General features: G+C 34.8%; 1 protein-coding gene across 13 annotated transcripts in view; it reads left to right on the plus strand.

The window, feature by feature from the left end:
• Positions 1 to 21,098, plus strand: part of TENM3 (teneurin transmembrane protein 3) — a 1,088,270-nt gene that overhangs the window by 1,015,851 nt on the left and 51,321 nt on the right. For 11 of the 13 annotated variants that reach the window (XM_079141831.1, XM_079141840.1, XM_079141841.1 and 8 more), the window contains 7 exons: positions 5,132 to 5,348; positions 6,363 to 6,482; positions 7,007 to 7,268; positions 11,834 to 12,101; positions 13,388 to 13,531; positions 17,738 to 17,987; positions 18,662 to 18,682. In XM_079141831.1, coding sequence (XP_078997957.1) covers positions 5,132 to 5,348; positions 6,363 to 6,482; positions 7,007 to 7,268; positions 11,834 to 12,101; positions 13,388 to 13,531; positions 17,738 to 17,987; positions 18,662 to 18,682 — 1,282 coding nt within the window. The remainder of the gene's footprint in view (positions 1 to 5,131; positions 5,349 to 6,362; positions 6,483 to 7,006; positions 7,269 to 11,833; positions 12,102 to 13,387; positions 13,532 to 17,737; positions 17,988 to 18,661; positions 18,683 to 21,098) is intronic. The other 2 variants (XM_079141843.1, XM_079141842.1) reach the window with 1 other exon arrangement.

Below are 21,098 nucleotides of genomic sequence, written 5' to 3' on the forward strand. Positions count from 1 at the left end.
ATTTTGCCTAGAAAAGTGAACAATCAAATTTGATTTCTATTAAAAAAAGAATCAAACACTGGCTGGAGTGTGGAAAATGGATAAGTTGGGGTGAGACTGGAACCTGGGAAAGAGATTCTTGAGATCATTTCAAGAGATGACCAAGGAGGCCAGAGGGTAGTTTTAGAGAAATGAAAAAACACAGACTGATTCAAGAGACATTTGAGGGCTGGTGATGTAGCTCAGTGGTAGAGCTACCCACCAAGTGTGAGGCCCTGGGTTCAATCCCAGCTCTAAACCAAAAAAAAAAAAAAAAAAAAATTTGATATGAAGAAAAGAAGGAACTGGAAATTGATTAGATGCAGAGAAGAAGGAAGGGAGAAAGGAAGTGTAGGATAACCTTCAGGTTTCTACTTGGATGTAGAAATGGAATGGGTAGATGCTGAAAGCATTAATTGAAAGAAAACATATAGGAGAAGCAGTGTGTTTGGAGAAGATCATAGATGTTATGGCTTCAACAGTTTACCTTCAGATGCCTATGTAATAATATCCAAGTGGAAATATCTAGAAGGTAGTTTGTGGGTTTGTAATGCAAAATAAATAAATAAATAAATAACCAACCTAGAGTCATTAGTATCGAAATGAGAGGAATATGGGGACTGAAGCCACCAAGAGAGCAAATGATACACACAGACTGGGAATGTCCAGAAAGCCAAACATGACCCAGTTCAGTAGTGCACAAACTAATTCCATATATGTAACAGAATGATGACTGAAAAGAGTAAGGAAAGGTGTACCTGCACAATGTTAAAATTCTGAAATTCACAAATACAGTATTACATCAGAACTTCTAACTGTATGTTGGAACTCAGGGCGGAGAGGAACTTCCAAATACTGTGGTCAACAGTGGTAGACATTAATTATCTTTTGGGTAAAATAGAACACAAATTCAGAGAAAATTCATGGATTTTTTAAATTCAGTCAGTGAATCAGTGTTTTGAAAACAAATTAAAATATCCATAACTCCTTGAAACAAGAAAAAGTTTTGACGGGCAGAACAAAGCCACACAGAGGGCAATCTAGAAATAAACTTGGGCTCAGAGTTTTAATAATCTAACCAAATGTGTTTTTTAATTTGCCAGAAAAGAAATATCAAAAATGATATAAGGAATAAGAGAAGTAGCACAGGGTAGAAACCTTATTTTTGGCTCCTGGGCCAAAGCCTGGTTTTTGTAAATAAAGTTTTATTGGAACATAGTTACACACATTCATTAAGATATTGTCTAAAATTCCATTAGCACTATAAAGGCAGAATTAAATAGTTGCCAACAGAGACTATATTGGGCCCCAAAGCCTAAATATTCACTGTTTGACCCTTTACAAAATAAGTTTGCCATCCACTGTTAAAGACCAATGGAAATGCCTAAGGAAAGATAAGAGCATACTTTAAAATATGGACAGAACAGATAACTACAGCAATAATATTAAAGATTTGAGTGGAAAGAAGCATAAACTATATTATCTACTTTACATAGAGTACCACTTATATTGCAAAGCCTAAACTGAAGAAAGGCTCTTAACTAATAATTGAAGTGGTTATTCAATAGGTTTTGAACATTTCTGATTTTCTTTAGATTTTTTTATGATTAATGCTATTAGATATGGCTCCTATGCCAATATAAATATAAGCCAACATAATATTCCTAAGACTAAAATGGAATTTCAATGATTTTGAGAAGCTATTCCACGAAGACAATTTTACTGCACTATACATTTGGGCAAGTGGGTAATCAACTTAGTTGTACTAGATAGCCCTGGCTGCTATATGAACATAGACAAAGAATGAAAAATGTTTTCTCAAGTTATAGGAAGCCAGATTCATAACCATCCGTCACTTGCTTGGGCAAGTTACTGATAAACTCTGCAGAAAAATAACAAACAGTGTGTCCCTGCATCTTGGCTGTTGAAAATGAGATTCTTTCTCTGATTGATGTTAGCAGAGAGGCTTGTAAAAATGCATTTCCAACTGATTAGTTCAGAAGGTGTCAATCTCATGCAGTTTTATGACCTGCAGTCTACATGCCAGATGTACATTTGCTTTTTATAAACTAACAAAGATGAATGACTAAATTTGAGCATTCCTCTTTGGCAACTGTACCATATATTGCCTAAGGGAAGAGACTGGGAGTATGGGGGGGGGGCAGTTAGGGAGAGGGGAAGGAGCATTTAACCCTTAATTTGCCTGATTAATGGAGATAAAATATAATCTTTGGAAGTACTTTTCCTTTTGAGTGGTTACTGTATATGTTAAAGAATGAATATAAGAGGAATACCTGCAAGAATATCAAATATCTGTGTTAAATTACTCTCCCAAGCATCTGTACACCCATTCTAAATCCATTAAGAACACCTAAATGAAATATATCATAAAGCACATATTAAAAATTCCTCATATAATCTCAAGATAGAATCATGAATTGCTACTGAGAGGCTTAGAAGGTTATTTATTTATTTATTTAGAAGCCAGAAGTTATATTTTGGCAATTGATCAATAGTCTACTACTTTAGAGATCTGAGTCTTAGTAACTATGCTTCTATTTTGAGAGAGTTGGAGAGACTAAAACATAGTGTTTTACATTATTATTATGATTCTTATTATATATCCTCATGAAAATAAGGCTATAGTTTCATATTTTTTTCTACTAAAAATATTGAGAAATATTTAGACATTTTTCTTCTTCATGGTCTTTTGAAAAAGTAATATTTTGATAAATTTATGTGAGTCCAATATCACAGATTTAATTGAGGTTTCACTTATTAAGTTTTTACCACCCAAAACTATAAGGGAAATACTGAAAAGATTTTTTTAGTTACTGTCTCTGATAAGCTGGGTTGATGTCAGATTCAAGTGACAGACAATCCTACCCAAATATGGTTAAGGTAAAACAGAATGCCTTAGTTTCTGTAACAGAAAAACGCAGAAGGTCAAGTACAGCTTATTGCAAAGACATTAAGAATGTCACTGTTATGATCTATTGGTTTTTTCTCTCAAGCTCTTTGTTCACTATTTCTGAAACTGCTCCATTTGCAGAGGAATTCTATATTGACAGCAAGATAGCTACTTCGATCCCAGCCTCACAACCTTACAGCTCAAGCCAGCTTGGGGGTAGGGAGAGGCAGAGGCAGAGAATCCCTTTTCAGATAATTCCTGAAAATCATCCTAGTTAGATACATTAGGTTACCTATATATTTCTGAACCCCACACAAAGATAGATACACCCATGGGCTGAGAATTGGAGAAGGCTGACTACTGAAGCGAAAATTTAAATCTATTGCCCAAACAAGGAGAAATGGGTGTTAGAAAGTAACAGAACTATCTGTTCACTGTGTTCTCCATCAGGTGGGTAAAGTGTCATCTCATTTCTTACTTGTGTTGTCATTGGCCTACCTTCTACACTGGCAAAAGTCTATTCACTTTTGTCTCAATTTGCTGTCAAATAATGGAGGGGCAAACTAATATCCTATTAATAAGAGTGTCCTAAGACAGATAAGTGGCCAATATTTTTTAATAAAACTATTTTTAAAAACACTTGCATAAATAAAACATAGAGGTCATCTAGACAGTTTCAACTGAGCTTGCCATAATAGGGTCATGGCAAAGCCTGAACTCAGGTTTTGAAAATTTTAAAATGATCTTGTCAATTCTCCCAACAATGACCCAAGTCTACAAAAAGCAGTATTTTCATTAATATATTAATGTATATTAATATATATTTTCATTAATATACACAATATAAATCAAAATTTATGTATTGAACTATTTAGTAAGTAGTGGACTTAAAAGATAAGTCATCACACTGTCATAACCTGATACCCATTCACTAATGGGTTCATGATGTGTTTCAAACTGAATGTAGTTATGCATCATTTAATGACCAGGATGCATTCTGCGAACTATATCACTAAGTTACTTATTCATAGTGCAAACATCGAAGTGTCTTAGACAAACCTAGATTGTGTAGGCCAATCATTCAACATGCCTCTTGATACCATCAAGAGAGATGATAAACACAGATGTATGAGGCAGCTGCCAGCATAACATGGCACATTGTCTTAGAGTAAACTTTTTCTTATGTAAGAAGAAGGAATACACTCTAAATTAATAGCAAAGTATAGTATGGCAAATACATAAACAAATAACAGCACTCATTATCATTATCAAGCATTATGTGCTGTACATAACTGTATGAGCTATACTTTGGTATGACTGGCAGCATAGTAAGTTTGTTTATGCTGGTATCACCACAAATGTGAGTAGAGAATTGCACCACAGTATTATTATGGCTACATTACTAGGCAACAGGAATTTGTCATTATTTGGTGCATTACTATACTTCGGTGGGCATTGAATGTGGTTTTCTTTTGATGTTCCTGGAGAAGGCAGTAGCAAACTCTTTCTATCCTTATGTCACTGATTCTGTAAGTCAATTTTTCATGGTATATTTTTTATAATTTCCAACATTATGGCTGATTCACATTTACCACATTTTTAATTAATACCTGCATGTTTGGGGAAGCATACAAGGAGTTCAAGTTCCTTTGTAAAATTTGGGAAATGCCTTAATTTTCATTTTTCCTTCCTTTGGAGACTTAATTCCTTGAAAGACAGTTGGCTAATGCCCATTTTATATCAACTTCCTTTTGCTTCTCGTTATAAACTTTAATTTTCTGACTTCCAAATTTTAGAGTTTTACTCTATATATGTCCCTATCCATTTAACATGTACACTGTGTTAACTCACATGAGTGCATTTTCTCTTAAATATAGAAGGCTTAGTAATTATATTTGCAACTTATCCATATTCTGTCATACTAACAGGTTGTTCTAGTCAGTAATTTTTTATTTCTTACTCAGAATAAATATTATGTGATTATTTTCAACCATCTCCAATCCAAATATTTACTCTCTATGAAGGCAGACACAAGTATTGTTTTTTGTATTTCATCTGGTTTCAAAAAACATGCCTCATAGAAATTACTGTCAGATAATGAATGAGAAGTTACTTGCTATGAAACAATCAACAAACCAAACATATTCTTCTTCGTGGCATAAAAAAGAGAATTCTCTTACTGGTTTGCTTTTCTCTCTGCAGATGGACTTATTGACTGTATGGATCCTGATTGCTGCTTACAGAGTTCCTGCCAAAATCAGCCCTACTGCCGTGGACTGCCTGATCCTCAGGATATCATTAGCCAAAGCTTACAATCGCCATCTCAGCAAGCTGCCAAATCCTTCTATGATCGAATCAGTTTTCTTATTGGATCTGATAGCACACATGTTATTCCTGGAGAAAGTCCTTTCAATAAGAGGTCAATGCATCTTTTCCATATATAGATTTGTAAGGGGTTTCATCAACAGCTATATACACTTTATGTGAAATGCTGATGATGTGTATTTGAGAAAAGTGTGGGGTTTTTTTTAATGCAGTTTTTCCTCTTCCAACAAATTCTTCATCAAACTTCGCATTTCAAGCATTTTTGACACAGTTCATATACTTTGTCAATTTCAGTACCTGAGACATAACAGGACATTCCATTAAAGAGTCAATAAATCTTCATTTAACTAGTTGATTTTGTTAGCACAGTTGGAAACATTTCAAAAGAAGCAATGAAAAGACCCAAAAGGCAAAACACAAGTGTACTTTTTTTAGCTGAGCTCACTAAATAATATAAATTATGAATTAATGTAATGGAACTGCTAACGGCATGGCAGTAAGATTGCATAAGCTGTTTGACTGGTGCTTTACAGAGCAGTAATGACCTGAAAATAAACCAGTAAGTGAAAGCAGGTGTCTCATGTCTCACTGAGCAAAAGAAGATGATTTACACTAGAACTCCTGGGTCTGCAGTAATTTAACAGCATTAATGCAGTGAGACCCAGCAGTTGATTAAAAGTTGTTGCACAAATGTTCCTTATTGCCCTCTTAAATCTTGTACTTCTTGGTCCCTGCAGATTTACGGATTGCCTCAGAATTAATTGGAAAGTATACTTTTCTTCATGTAAGTCATGTGTATGACTTATGAAAAGAGCGCAGAGTTTATAATTTTAAAAATTCATCTCTAAATTATTGGTCTTGATAACTCTCCAAAAGGCAGACTGCAACAAATTAAAACCCAGGGTAAACACAAGGCATTTAGAGAATGTAAATTACACTGAATTAAAAAGGGCATTGTCTTGGGAGTATTTCAGGTCTGGTTTTTGTGAATAACGCTTGATTGTGGATGATGGTGTTATTTTATCCTTAGGTTGAATTATCTATAAATCATGGTAATGTTGGCCCAAGAAGACAGATGTTCATTCCGATTCTTCTGCTCTTCCCACAGCCTTGCCTCCGTCATCAGAGGCCAAGTCCTAACTGCTGATGGAACTCCACTTATTGGAGTAAATGTCTCGTTTTTCCATTACCCAGAATATGGATATACTATTACCCGCCAGGATGGAATGTGAGTTAGTCTCATCACACTCTCTCTGTTTGAAGTATTTTAAGACTAGACATTCTTTCATCACCCATCATGTTTTACTGTCTTTTTTAATAGAAAGACAACAACTTTTAGATTCTAGGAACCTGTGATAGTATATGAGCAGAGATTTAAAGCCAGGTACTCAGATGCTTTAAAAGTTGATTTCATTTTCTAAGGCATGATATAATATTGTGGTTTTGTCAGAGAATGTTCTTTGTCTTAGAAGATGCATGTTGAAATATTTAGCAGTAATATTTTATCATGTCTACGACTTAAGTTGAGATGGTTCCAAAGAATAGATAGAAAGCAAATTTGGTAAAATGTTGCAATATTGCTGACCAGATAAATGTGAATGTACAATTATTTTAATATTTCTGTAGATGTGAAAATATATGAAATTGGAAGAAAAGTTGATTTTCTTTATACACCATATTAATTTAAGGGGGTAAATGTTGGGGGTTTTGGGGATCCAGACAATTCACTGAGTATAAATTGTTTTTTCTTAGGTTTGACTTGGTGGCAAATGGTGGGGCTTCTCTCACTTTGGTATTTGAACGATCCCCATTCCTCACTCAGTATCATACTGTGTGGATTCCCTGGAATGTCTTTTATGTGATGGACACTCTAGTCATGAAGAAAGAGGAGAATGACATTCCCAGCTGCGATCTGAGTGGATTTGTGAGGCCGAATCCTATCATTGTGTCATCACCTCTATCCACCTTTTTCAGATCTTCACCTGAAGACAGCCCCATTATTCCTGAAACACAGGTAAAATATTCTATCAAGCAGTACTTCTACATAAAAGATTTTTAGATCATGCAAAGGACCAAAGAATTTTGAAAAAGGGTTACAGAAGGACTCTAGGGTTATCCTAAATAATCCTATAGAATGTGTGTGTGTGCGCGCACAAAGTATATATTGTTATAGTATGGTATCCAGTTATTCTTAAAGATCTACTCAAAATACTTTTTCTTCAAACTGTATCTGCATATATATATTAGTTATAACCAATATTCAACCACTTAATAATGTCTCTGCTCATTCATTCATTTACTAAAAAGAAATTGATACCTCTATTTACCTGACAGCCTGGCTAACATCGTATCAAATGCTTTGTGCATGCTCATTATTCTCAACCCCTTACTGTTTAATTATTTTAAGGAAAAAAGTATTTTGGAAAAGACAAAGATGATTTCTGACAAAATATTCATTAGCTTTCTCAAGATATTATTTTCTAAAAAGCTTGATGTCATGTCTTAAGTTCTAATAATTTGTAGTTCAGAAAGTCCTAACTTTATGAGATAATCATTTTTATCCACTGAACTACCCGGGGATTATTTTCCTTCCCCTGTATTTCTAATTTCAGATCATAAAGGTATGATGTAAGGTACAAAAATAATGGACTTTGTTCATAGATGTGATATTTAGAATACAACAGCACATAGCAGCTTTGTCACTTTCAGTCTTCAAATATTTATCAAACACCATTTAGTACCAGCATTGTTTTATAAGAACAAACCAGTAAGTGAATCTGATGAAGTACCTTTCTCAACAAGCTTACTAACTCATGAGCAGAGAGTGACCCCTAAACAATAAATATGTCAAGTTGTTCTGAGATTATGTGAAGATATTTTAAAATAGAGTGCATGGAGGTGCAATTTTAAGTAGTATAGTCCAGGAGGATCTCTTTGAGAAGATGGCTTTTCGGCAGGACTTTTGAGAAAGTGAAAGGATGAACTCTGAAAACAGAGGGCAGTCTAGCCAAAGGAGAGAGCAAGTTTAAAAGTGGTGAGAAAGGGCTTGGTGCCTAGCATGTGAGAGACACTGGGTTCAATCCCAGCACTGAAAAGTAAAAGAAAAAGCAAGGAAGAAGAGCATGCTTGGCTTGTTCAAGGAGTGGCAAAGAGATCAAAATGAATAAAGATAGTAGCATGTAAATTCCAGGTCTTTAGAGGCCATGGAAAAGACAAGAATTTTATTTTGAGTAATTGGAAGCATTAAAGGTTCTTAGGATGGCCTCCTTCTTAAAGAGATCTCTGTAGTTACTATGCTGAGAATATTCTGTATTGAGCAAAGACTGAAGCAAGGAAACCAGTTAGGAACAATATCAGCAGTCAACAGAAGACATGGAGGCGGCTTAGACAATGGCAGTTGGGCAGAAGTGGAAAGAAATAGAGGTGTAAGAGTGAAGATGTAAATGTGGGAGTCATCAGCATATAAATATACTTAAAGCATGGGATGAGAGCCCCTCAGGAGGAAGTACAGATAGAGATGAGTTAGGAAGGTCTAGGATGCAAAAGTCAGAAAGACTCACAGGTAGATATTGTGCTGAAGTGACACTTCAGTGGCCACAGCAGTCCAGTGGACTTTGAGCTGAAGATTTAGGAAGTTCATTGTGATCTTATGCAACTTAATGTTTCCTCTCCAGCTCTATCTTGCAGTAATTTTGAACTTATTAGTCCTGAAATAGACTTAACTTGGAGGCAGTGTCTCTGCCTAAGTGGCAAATTTCTAGCAAACCAGGGCATTGAAATGAGTTTCAACTAGTCACCAAGTCCATGAATACATGGAGTCTTTCTCCATTCATTCATACAGTAGGCCATTATATACAAGGTACTCTACTTAGGATAAGCAGAGCAAATGTGGATCCTGCCATTGTAATTATGATAAAGATTTGATCAAACAACCATGAAAGTTCAAAAAGAGAGGTCAGTTCCCAAGTAAACCAAAGAAAACATGATTAGGCAGAAAGGGAAGGAAAGCATATTCCAGGTCAGAGATAATGTGTGAGCAACAGTGTGGTAATCAAAACATGTCCTGTTATGTAAAAACTGGAGAACAATTTAAATGTAAAATACATAAGGAGAAAGAGGCAGGAGGTGGTACTGAGGCCAGATTATGTATATTCCTAAAATACCTTCCAATGGAGACCTTGAATTCCTTAGGCAACTCAGAACCAAGGAACCAAGGAAGTTTTTTCAGCATTTCACTAAAGCTAAGTCAAGTGACAAAATTGATAGAAAAATACCAAGACATCAAAGAACAGGCCAGTTAACTATATTTCCATACATGTGCAAGCCTCAGATGGAGACGGCCTAACAATCGCAAAGATAATGGAAATAGAGAAGAGGAAATAGATTAGACAGAGATTTTGAAGGTAGCATTGGCAGAGTGTAGTTTCTAACGGAATGTTTAATGGGGTCAAGAATGGGGTTTACAGTTGATGCAGCTGGCAAAAGTAGGCTTAATGGTTTATTTTCCCATTTTGGCAGGATTTGCTTTTCCTAGTAATATAATATAACATGGTAAGATTAAATTACATAGGAGAGATGCATGCTTTAATGAACTAAATTATAGATATTTGTTCCATAGAAGTGGGTTAACCATGACAGAGACAATAATCAGTTATTAAAATTAGGACTAACACATGATCTTTTGAAACAGAAAAGCAACTCCTAGCAGGTCACAGGAAATACATATTAATGTAGGACTCCCTACATATAGAAAGCCTATCAAATTTTTAGGAAATTATTTTGAAAATAAGAGGAAATAGATTATACGCTTCAGGGTTCAATCACATATTTCTAGGGCAACTCAGGAGTCACAGAAATCTATTTTTCAAACTAACCCATTGGTATTTCATCCTGATCATGGGAAGTTCTCTTCAGATTATTCACCCTACATCCTGCAGTCTTATAAAAGTACTGTCAATCTTAAATTTTATGATTTCCCTGGGTCTAGTGGAGCTCTAAAAATGTTCTGTATATTCATAAACTGTTGTTTCAGACAGTTCTCTGGCTGAATTCAGTTAGTGTGTTTAGTAAGGAAAACTTCAGCTATAATTTATTGTTGTATCTATTATAACAATGCCTTCTAAATCTATTAGACTTCATACACACTTCTTCATGCCAACACTGACTTGCAGGTCAGAGTGGAAGTTTGTGTAGACTATTCATTTGTGTATTTCCAACTATGTTGGTTATAGTGAAATGATGGCTGTTTAGTGTCCAGGAGTTTTATTTAGATTATTAAAATGTGGAGGTGGCAAATATGTACATCATTCCTGTTATACCTGAGAGGATTGAGAAGAGAGGGAGGACAATACTAAACACTGAATCACCCAGAGATTTTTTTTCTAACCTGTAAAGACAGTCTTTTGTTTGAATAATGAATCTTGATGGAGCAATATGAGAAAACCTTTGAGAATGCTATTTAATTCTTAGTTGAGAAAATGCTGGGTTCCTGGCACAGGTTCCTGAATATTAGACAGCCTTGCATTTTGCAAAATATGTAATAAATCTATGACCTTGTGCTATACCATATATGTAGTAAGCCTAGGAAGAGCTATTATTCTTGACCAAACTAAGAGGAGCATTGGAAGAGTGAATCTGAACCCTTAAGAAAATTTTTATTTGCTACATAAAATATATTAAATGTTTTGGATTAATATATCTTGCATATGTCACAAGTTCGTTGGCATTGACTGAACTAGTCACACTGATGAATAAACTGGGATTTAAGGATATGATTTTGAAAATTTGCAAAGGAGATAATTCTTATGCAGTTAATATTAACACTTTACAGTCCAGCTTTGAATCAAAAAGTGTGTATTGAGTATCTTATGTGCGCACTCAATAACATTGTTTGCTCTTTAGGAAAAAAACATACACAGCTTTTTGAAACACTAGCTCATTTACCATGATATCAAAAATCAGTGGTAAGCTGTAGCTCAGTGTTTGAGTATGAGAATGTGCTATTGTTACCATCCCTCTCAACGTGGATATGGGATTTGCTATGACTTAACCCAGATGAGTTGGTCTTTTTTGTTGTCATTCCTGTCTTTAGGCAGTGACCTACACATTGGCTGATGAGGCCGCAGGCACAGGTTTAATCCCTAAATGAGCCAGCTGGTGAAGGCTAGATCTTTGGCCTACGCCGTATCCCTGTTCTGAGCTAACCATCTTACAGACGTCGGCTTTAATTCTCCAGGGTGACTGGGGTGAAAGATGGGTTAGTGAGAAACTGCTGGGACTGCCACACTAACAAGTCAGTGCATGTCAGCCTGAGGGAGCAGTCACAGTGTTCCTCTATGAAGGGTAGCACTCGAGGTATGATTAACTCAGAATAAATGACAGGAGGCTTTTAGGAGGAGAAAATTAGGCAGGCAGCGGAGTTATTTTTAATTATTGAATAAGATAACAGCTCAAATGTGTATTTGTGAATAACAGTTCTTCAGTGTCTTATTTTAGTTGCTCTACTAGTTCTTTTAAATCTGTTTTCTCTAGTACATGTACATGAGCACAGTTAGCAGCTTCTGCTTTGTTCAAACGCAGGTGCTTCATGAAGAAACCACAATTCCAGGAACAGATTTGAAACTTTCCTACTTGAGTTCCAGAGCTGCAGGTTATAAGTCAGTTCTGAAGATCACCATGACCCAGTCCATTATACCATTTAATTTAATGAAGGTGCATCTGATGGTAGCTGTAGTTGGAAGACTCTTCCAAAAATGGTTTCCTGCCTCACCAAACTTGGCCTATACTTTTATATGGGATAAAACAGACGCTTATAATCAGAAGGTCTATGGTCTGTCTGAAGCTGTTGGTAAGTTCCTTATAAATCTTCTCTGCATTGAAAAACTTATCTCAAAGTCAGAACTGTTATAAAATTAATCGTAACCTGTGGAAAGTTGAGGAATAACAAAATCAGTTGAGAGTAAGGTCATCCTAGAGAAGTTGTCAACTGGTTTATTCCGAAGAAAAAGAAATGTACTCCGTATGATGAGAAGGAAAAAAGTGTCAGTTTTTCCTGACCGAAATTATGTTTTAGGAGATTACTCTGAATGAGATTTTAGGTTATCGTATCCTTTTTTTCATACTTGTGTCCCTTCCTGTTTTATTTTCTTCCTTTATTTATAACTTTAACTCCATAGCTTTCACCCTCCTTTTAATGTTTTCAGTTAGTAACATTTTTTATGCTTCAGTTCATAATGGTATTTAATAGAATATCAAACAAAATCAGTGTCTAAGATTATTTCAGTCTGTTGACTAGAAGGACCAGTCAGTTCTATGAAAGGACAGTCTTAAAACATCCAGCCACTTGTTTCACTGAATGACTCAACAGTGCAATCAAAATTTGACATGTCGAGATATGGTTTCAAGCTCAACTCAGAACGTGAAAACCAAAAGATAACATCATTTTTTCCTGTTAGTTTTTATCTGAAAATAAAATAGACATTCTCTTCTGAAATTAATGTGTAATTTGGATTTGAATTAGTTCAAATCAGAGAGTTGTCACTTCTCCCTGCACTTTCTTCTAAATTTTAACATCCATATTTTACGTGAACTCTGAAAAGTTTTTCCCTTGTGAATTATTCATATTAATTCACTGCTGGGTTTATTGTTTATTCCTGATATATGTAAATATAATATCATCTATATTTTTCTGTTCTTTCTTTTGAACCTCACTATCATAAGTGGTTTTCATAATTAAATGTTCTTGGAAACCAAACAGCTCTAATTATTCACATAGAAAATGTTATTTTTAGTTGTTATTATCAAATCAACATTTGGGACTAACTTATCTGACCTAATTACTTAACCACTTTCCTAATCTGGACTTCATTTTGTGCTATGAACCCCATGTGAGAGAGTAGTATGAGGGAGAAAACTCATTTTCTATTAAATCAGTAGAAAATAACATTTGGAGATTTTTTTTTAAATCTTTCATATGGTCAAATCTTCTTATATAAAAAAATAAACTGCTCATAAATAAGTGGAAATACAGTCTCAGAACACAATTGTGAAAAGGGCATTTTTCCCAAAATCATAAAATAAATTACATTTCCGCCTGCAGTTGAGAAGATGAACTGTGATTTGTTTTGATTCCAGTGTCAGTTGGATATGAATATGAGTCGTGTTTGGACCTGACTCTGTGGGAAAAGAGGACTGCCATTTTGCAAGGCTATGAATTAGATGCTTCCAACATGGGTGGCTGGACCTTAGATAAGCATCACGTACTGGACATTCAGAATGGTAAGATCATGCTCACTGGTTGTTAACAATAAAGAGATGTTTTTTAAAGATGAACAGCCTAAAGCAGAAACTAGGTAATATTCTTTTATTGAACTTTAAAATGTTTATGTATTCATCGCCACAGTAATTTTCCCATTAGAATGTAAATGACTGACTTTGGTGCAGTAATGAAAGGTCACTATGTGGGAGTCTTCACCACAAATTTTTCTGTAGTGCCTAATTCACATGAGTCATTGAGTGTCAGCCACGGTACTTTAGAAAGATTTACTGAAAATGGAGGCAGGACAATTTTTTTAAAGTAAAGATGAAATAAAAATCCTCATGATTTTACCAGAATATTTCTGATAAATTTTTAATTCTTGGTTAATTAATCTACTCTGAGTACCTTGTTTGTTTATTTTTCTTCCAGCTCTGCTTAATCTGTATTTTAAAAAAAGAATTATCCTCCTCAAATAGGGTCACATATACTATTACTTGTCTTTGTGACTATTAGGGAAAATATAAATGAATAATCTGAGAAGAAAGCAAGGATCAAAAATAGCACTTGTAGCAGAACTGATAATATGATAAGCAAATATGCTCTGATGAAATGTGACTCCAACATCACAGACCAAAAGAGATACTTTGCTTGCAAAATATGACCAGCTTCCTCTCGTGATAAATATTGTTTATATTAAACAGATTCTGTTGGCTTTACTGTGTTTCTGACATTTTCTCCACATATTTGTCTGCATGTCAGATAATTTAAAGGTGCTTTGCTAGAAAATCAAACCTTAAGGTAACCTGCTTTAATCTCCAATCCTAAATGGTATCAGCTAGTAACTCTCTCCTCTCCTTTCACAAATAGCCAGAGGAGGAAATTTCACAGTGTTGTCTAAGTAGTCTACATTTTAACTTTGCAGAGGGTTTTGAAAGGTTCAGAATATTGAGTTGAATATATAATACGAGTACGTTTATAATAAATGGTCATTAGATTTTTGTTGTTTGGATGTTCATTCCTTTTACAAATGTTGTATTAGAGAGGATGCATTTTAATTTCCCAGGTATACTAATGCTGCTGTCTTACCTCTAGGAGACAGCAATACTGAGCAAACCAATAGCAAGAAAAAAACAAACCAAAATACCCTCCATACCTTCTCTGTTTCAGAGCAGTGTGAAACCCTACTCCTTTTGCACTTTTATCCTGAACATCAGGATATTGTCAGTTCCCACCCCAGAAGGTTGGAAACAGAGCCTGTAACTACTGCAACATGAAGCACACACATTGGAAAAGTGGGACTCCCACTTAGGTTATCTCAGAGCTTCTCTTGAATTATCAGTGTTTTCTGAAGCAGTGGTAGTTTCAATCTGTTATGTTAGTAACATAAGGCTTAATCATGGTCTTTCAAAATGCAAGGCCATGTGCCAACTGTGCTAGTGGCTGCTTTTGATTAAATTATTTAAAATTATATTTCACACAGTTGTACTTATTTCCATATTCTTTTAAAAGTCACAAACAAAACTGGGGGGGGGAACCTCTCTTAATGCATGTTAGTTATGATGAGCATATAGGACAAAATTCATAACCAAATAACAACAGGATTTTACTCATGAAATTATAAACCAGAAGAGGGACAATTAGCAAGAACTCCAGAAAAGTCCAGACCTCTATAATTCGCTACTGTTAGGATACTTGACACTCAGTATCATATTCAGGTGGATTCAGAGATTTCTAGATATTCTATAGGTACATGTATAATATAAATCTATATACACACACACACATCTAGACACACATCCTAAACTAGAATAATATTTAGTAAGCTTTTATTAAAATATCAGGTCAGATGTACAAACCGGACTTCACCAAATTCTATCCTTGGAAAAATTGTTATAAAGTATTAAGTTATTTTTAAAAGTTCGGTAACCCAAGTCACAGGATAAACTGATTGTAATTTCGAATTTTATCCAAGAACAATTTGACAAGTAGTGGCTTTCCATAGTGACATGTGTCTAATTTAATAGAGCAAAGTGATTTGTAATCATGACAAGGTAGATGAGCTCTAGAAATATATTGTGGAAGAAGAGAAGGTAAAAATGTAGACAGTGACAGGTGTTTGTGCAGGCACCCTGAAACATGAAAATAAAAATTCTAATGTTCATCTTTCTGTTCTGTCTTAATAGAGGAGAATCATGAAGGACCAGTCGTTCAAAGTAATGACTGAATAAATCAGGTGCATAGAGCAGTAGGCTGACTTGTAGGATTCTTCTGATGAAAATTACAGAACTGGCTCTTATAGGAAATTATACTTCCATAATTGTCAAATAACGTAATCACAGAAAGAAAAATCTTAGGTATCATTAATATATTCTTTGAATATTCAAGGCAAAATGCATTTCATCTCTTGTTATGATCCAGCCTTATTTAAATTATTTTTTCTTAAATCTGAATAAACTGTTTTATCTTTCCTGATTTCTTTATGTAAATTTGCTATGATTATTACATCACCCAAATAGCAAAGCATTAAAAAAAGTAATCATAGACTACACCTAAAATGTGCTGAGCTATAAAGGGAACATAATTATTCTGATCACTTCTTCACTTTAAAATTATCCCAAAGTGGAGGTAAAAACACTTTCTCAAGTTTTCTGTTTGTGCTTTAACGGGATTCTTCTTTTAACGGTATACCTGCTAAGAAGTATAGTCATTAGCTCTGAGAACTGCTTTGAAACATGGAACATCCAATAAACATAATATATACAGCTCTAAAGTCAAAGCAGCAAGTTGTTTATACAGAAATAACACATTAAGTGTCTTAAAATATGTATGGAACAGTAGCAGCTGACCATCCAGTCTGTATCAGACCAAAACAGAACCATTGATCTATACAGTAGTGGTAAACTGAATAAAATTAGAATATCAACTCAAATCTTGTTCCTATCTATGAAAATATTTAATATTCCTTTGGATTTTTTCTCAGATTTTCATTGAAGACCACAGGAGCAGGCTGACATTTTGCCTTTGTAAAATTGTTGGCACTTTCATGCCTTGAAGCAGAATTCACTTTACCATTTTATTTATTTATTTATTTGTTTATTTATTGCTGTGCTGGGGGATTAACCCAGGGCCTCACATATGCTAGGCAAGCGCTTTACCACTGACTTATATCCCCAAGCCTTTTTAAAATTTTTGTTTTGGAACAGGGTCTTGCTAAATTACCCAGGCTGCCCAGGAATTTTAAGATCCTCTTGCCTCAGCCTCCTGAGAAACTGGGATTACAGGTGTCCCCCTCTGTACCCAGCTACAGTTCAACTTAGATAATAAATTGGACTTCTGGAATAGTTTTGTTATGTTTGACATTTGAAATTTCATGTGTGTACATTCTTATGCCAGATAAGAGTGTAAGTAAAAATATTCTTTGGCAGTACAGTAGAATTATAATAGGCTCCTCTTGGCTGGGGATGTAACTCAGTGGTAGAGTGCATGATTAGTATATGCAAGGGTCTGGTTTAAACCCCAGTACCAAAAAAATAAATAAAATAAAAGCCTCTGTGATAATTAACAATTGGGGGGGCTTGATAAATATTTTCTAACTTTGTTTCCATAAAATATTTTAACTTTTTCATAAAACTAATAATAAATTCATAAGAAAGGCATTTATATTCCTGAGACACATTTTTATTAATCAGGTTGATATGTAATATTTTTAACATTGATTAACAATTAGGCAAACTTGTTATTCCCTAAAGAATATTATGTAGAGCACGGTTCTCAAACTTGGTTGCACATTAAGATCACCTGGAGAGATTTTTAAAATTTCAATGCTGAGGCTGCACCAGACCAATTAAATCAGAATCTCCTGGGGTGAAAACCAGGCATCAGTATTTTTTACAGTTCCCCAGGCAGTTCCAGTGTGTAGCCAAGATTGAGAATTAGTGATGCTAAGAATTTGAGTTTTTAATTTTTTTATTTTAATCCTTTGTTCCTTTTACCAGTCATTCTTTAAATTCATAATGGACAGCACTTTTAAAAATATATCCTAAATATATCCTTTATTGTGTAATATTTTTCTCTAGGTAATTGGTGTTCTTTCCAATAGAACTTTAAATAGAAGTTCCCAGTCTAAATCTAAAAGGCAATGAATTATAGTAAGATCTATAACAAACATGTTTGCTTTTCATCTTTATTGTTTTTATCATGAAAAAAATGCATTTTCTTTCTTCCAGGTATATTGTACAAGGGAAATGGGGAAAATCAGTTTATCTCCCAGCAGCCTCCGGTCGTCAGCAGCATCATGGGCAATGGTCGGAGGCGCAGCATCTCGTGCCCAAGTTGTAATGGTCAAGCTGATGGCAATAAACTATTGGCTCCAGTGGCACTAGCCTGTGGGATTGATGGCAGTCTATATGTAGGTGATTTCAACTATGTTCGGCGAATATTCCCTTCTGGAAATGTAACGAGCGTTTTAGAACTAAGGTATGTCTTTCCTTAATTTGGGATATTAATTAAATTCAAACAGCATGAATGTGATATACTAATTTATTTGTTTAAACATACCTTCCCACTGTTTAAAACTCTCATACAAAGAAATCATTCTTGGTTGAAGTTAGAAGGACAGTACATATGTATTAGACTGTAAATGTACAAGAGAATATAGAGTCACCTAATAGATAAAATACTCACTATTTCAGTGAATTTTCTGTACAGTAAAAGGGTAGAACTATGATTTTTAAATCTCTTTAGTTTTCTTTAGAATAGGCCTGTGGTATTCCTCTTTTACTTTACAATAAAATTATTGAAATTAAGGCATAAAATATTTTCATATGGTATCAGGACAGAATAGAAAGTGACCTAGGCCATCAGCTTTTTACTAAGTTATTGGATCTTCAGGATGGGTCAATTCATGAGCCACAACGCTAGTAATGCAAATAGCATGTTGTTGTCTTGCTTGTTTGATTATCAGAATCAACCCATTCTGTCAGTTATTCCATAAGGCTCAACCTGTGAAAGTCATTTCCAGTGTTATTTCTGCTTAAATTGACAATTTTCATGCAACGAATAAAAAAATCTCAATATTTATCTCATTATATTTTAGAAGACTTTTCTAACTATGCTTTTTTTTCTTACCTTTTTTATCTGCTTCCACCAAGAAATAAAGATTTTAGACATAGGTAAGCATCTTAAAGGTTGTTGCATATTTTTGAATGTCCATTTTATATTTCAATGTGACTCTCTGAAATCATCTTCTAATAACATATCATCATGAGAGAGGAACAGTATCACAGAACATCTAAGGAATTAAAACCGCTTAGCTGAACTATTATTCATATTACAAATATGTCATGTATCATAATTCAAGAAATATTTTCAGGTTGGTTCATAAAATAAATTTTGTTACCAAAAATGCTATGATGAATATTCTCTGCATAACAACAATAAGTTTCAGTTACTGACTTATGTAATCTAAGGCATATTGAACAAAATTTGAGGCACAGTAGGAAAGTATAAAGAGGCCTGTGTAGTTTGACCAAAATCCAGAGCAGATGATGTTTTATTGGGCCCAAATCTTATCCAATGTGGGAGACTCTAAGAAAGGTAATCTAGAAATATTAAACTTTGGCATATTTTTAAAAAGCATGTCATCATGTGACTATATTGCCAGGACCCCTCAATGAACTTAGAAGGGATCCATGCCAGTGCATTTGGGTCCTGAAGCTAAATAAGATTTAACTGCTTTCCGCAGATTTATCTGTGTAGTTTCTATTCTCCTAATTGGAAGAGTTACTAGATTTAAGAAGTGGGGTTTTTGTTACCATTATTATGAGGAAAAAGGCTTTTTTTCAAATGAGGATGAATGTAGTTGAACAGATAGCTCACCTCAAAAGTTTTTCATATTGTTTTCTCTGTATACTCTGCTGGAGAAGGTACATTAAAGGCTTTTCTGGATACTTATGACAAAAAAAAAAAAAAAAAAAAAAAAAAACTTAGTCCAGCAAACAAGAAAAAGAAGAAGAAGGAAGAAAGAAAGGGAAAAAAGCAATGTTTTAATGTAAAGCTGGCAAAAAGCAAGACAAGTCAGACATGCTAGATCTAGGTTGGCCATTATAATATCTAATGCTATGATAATCAGATTTAAAATTATTGATATTTTGTTTTAGATACTTTAGATGAATAAATCAGCATAATCCCATTTAACTATTGTATAGAGATTGACAGTTAACAAATAAAAACCAAACTCCCACTGAAAGATGTATAGCCTTTGCATTGCAGTGTGACCAGGCATGGTCCCGTGACCTTTACCCAAAATCCCCTATTGATCTTGTACTTTCAGTTAATGGCTTCGTCACATGCTAAGATTAACTCTAAATCTCCCCAGAATACTGAGCATGCAAAGCTCTGCTGTTAGAAACCACAGTAGAATATCAAAATTTTTCTGGCCTTGCATCCTTGGTAGCTGTAGAGAAAAGAGGAAAGACAGACAGGTATGCACACCAACTCAGTGTGAAAATGCTGCAGGCAATACAGAAAAAAATATCAAAGGAGCTACCTTTTAACAAGCTGGCCTATTGCAGGCCAGGCACCATGCCAGGTGTTTTATATATGTTGTTGCAGATCCCACAACAATCCTTCAGGGTTACAGATGAGGTGGTGGAGTCTCCAGCACACTAGGTATCTTCCCCAGGATGTGTAACTAAGAAATGGGGAGCAAGGATTTTAATCACTCTGAAAATTATGTTCTCTCCACTTCACCATACCTCCTTGTGATTACGTGTCCCAATGGCTGGATTTCTATGAGGTGATTTCCTGGGGATGTGAAAGATAGACTTATTTCACAATCATTTACAAGTTACTTAGCGCTATAATCTCTTTCTCTGGAAAAAAAATCTCTCAGGCTAGCACAGCATTATTACTCATTACACTTTATGATATAACTTACTATGTACTAATTCATGGTGTTCAGTAGTGATACTCATTGTAATCCCTCTCATGATCCATCATTTTTCTCCTCTGTATATCATCCTAAATAAATTTGGGCATCTGCATTTTCTTTATATGCCATGCCTGAAAAGTACACTGAGTTTTATATTGATATCCATCTGTATTAAACCAATCAGTGTTAACTAATCACTGCATGTGCCAGGCACTTTGACAAATAGCAATATAATACAGAGTTCTCAGAAGCACACAGTCTAATAGGGGAAAGAGGGTATTTATATGACAGACTAAATAATATTATAAGTATTATTATTTGATAATCATAAAATTGGCTTTTACCGTGAGGGAGGAAGAGATGACTAACAGATGAGAGTATGGTAAGGAAGGTTCCTGGAAAGGTTGGTACTTGAGCCAGATCTAAAAATGAAGTCTGGTTAAACAGAACAGCGAGAAGGAAGGACACTCATGAGTTTGGGGGGATAGAGCAAATAAAGTTACTGGTTCTAGGACAAGATCAGCAGGACATTCTGAGAGTAATCAGATCCATCAGATCATGTTGGCAATGATGAGAGATACAGGTAGAAAGGCAGGTTTGGTTCAGATTGTTCAGGGCTTTGTATCTCTAAGGAATTGCTCTCCTATGCTACTGGA

This window comes from Sciurus vulgaris (genome assembly GCF_902686455.1).
Source record: "Sciurus vulgaris genome assembly, chromosome: 5".
NCBI lineage: Eukaryota > Metazoa > Chordata > Mammalia > Rodentia > Sciuridae > Sciurus > Sciurus vulgaris.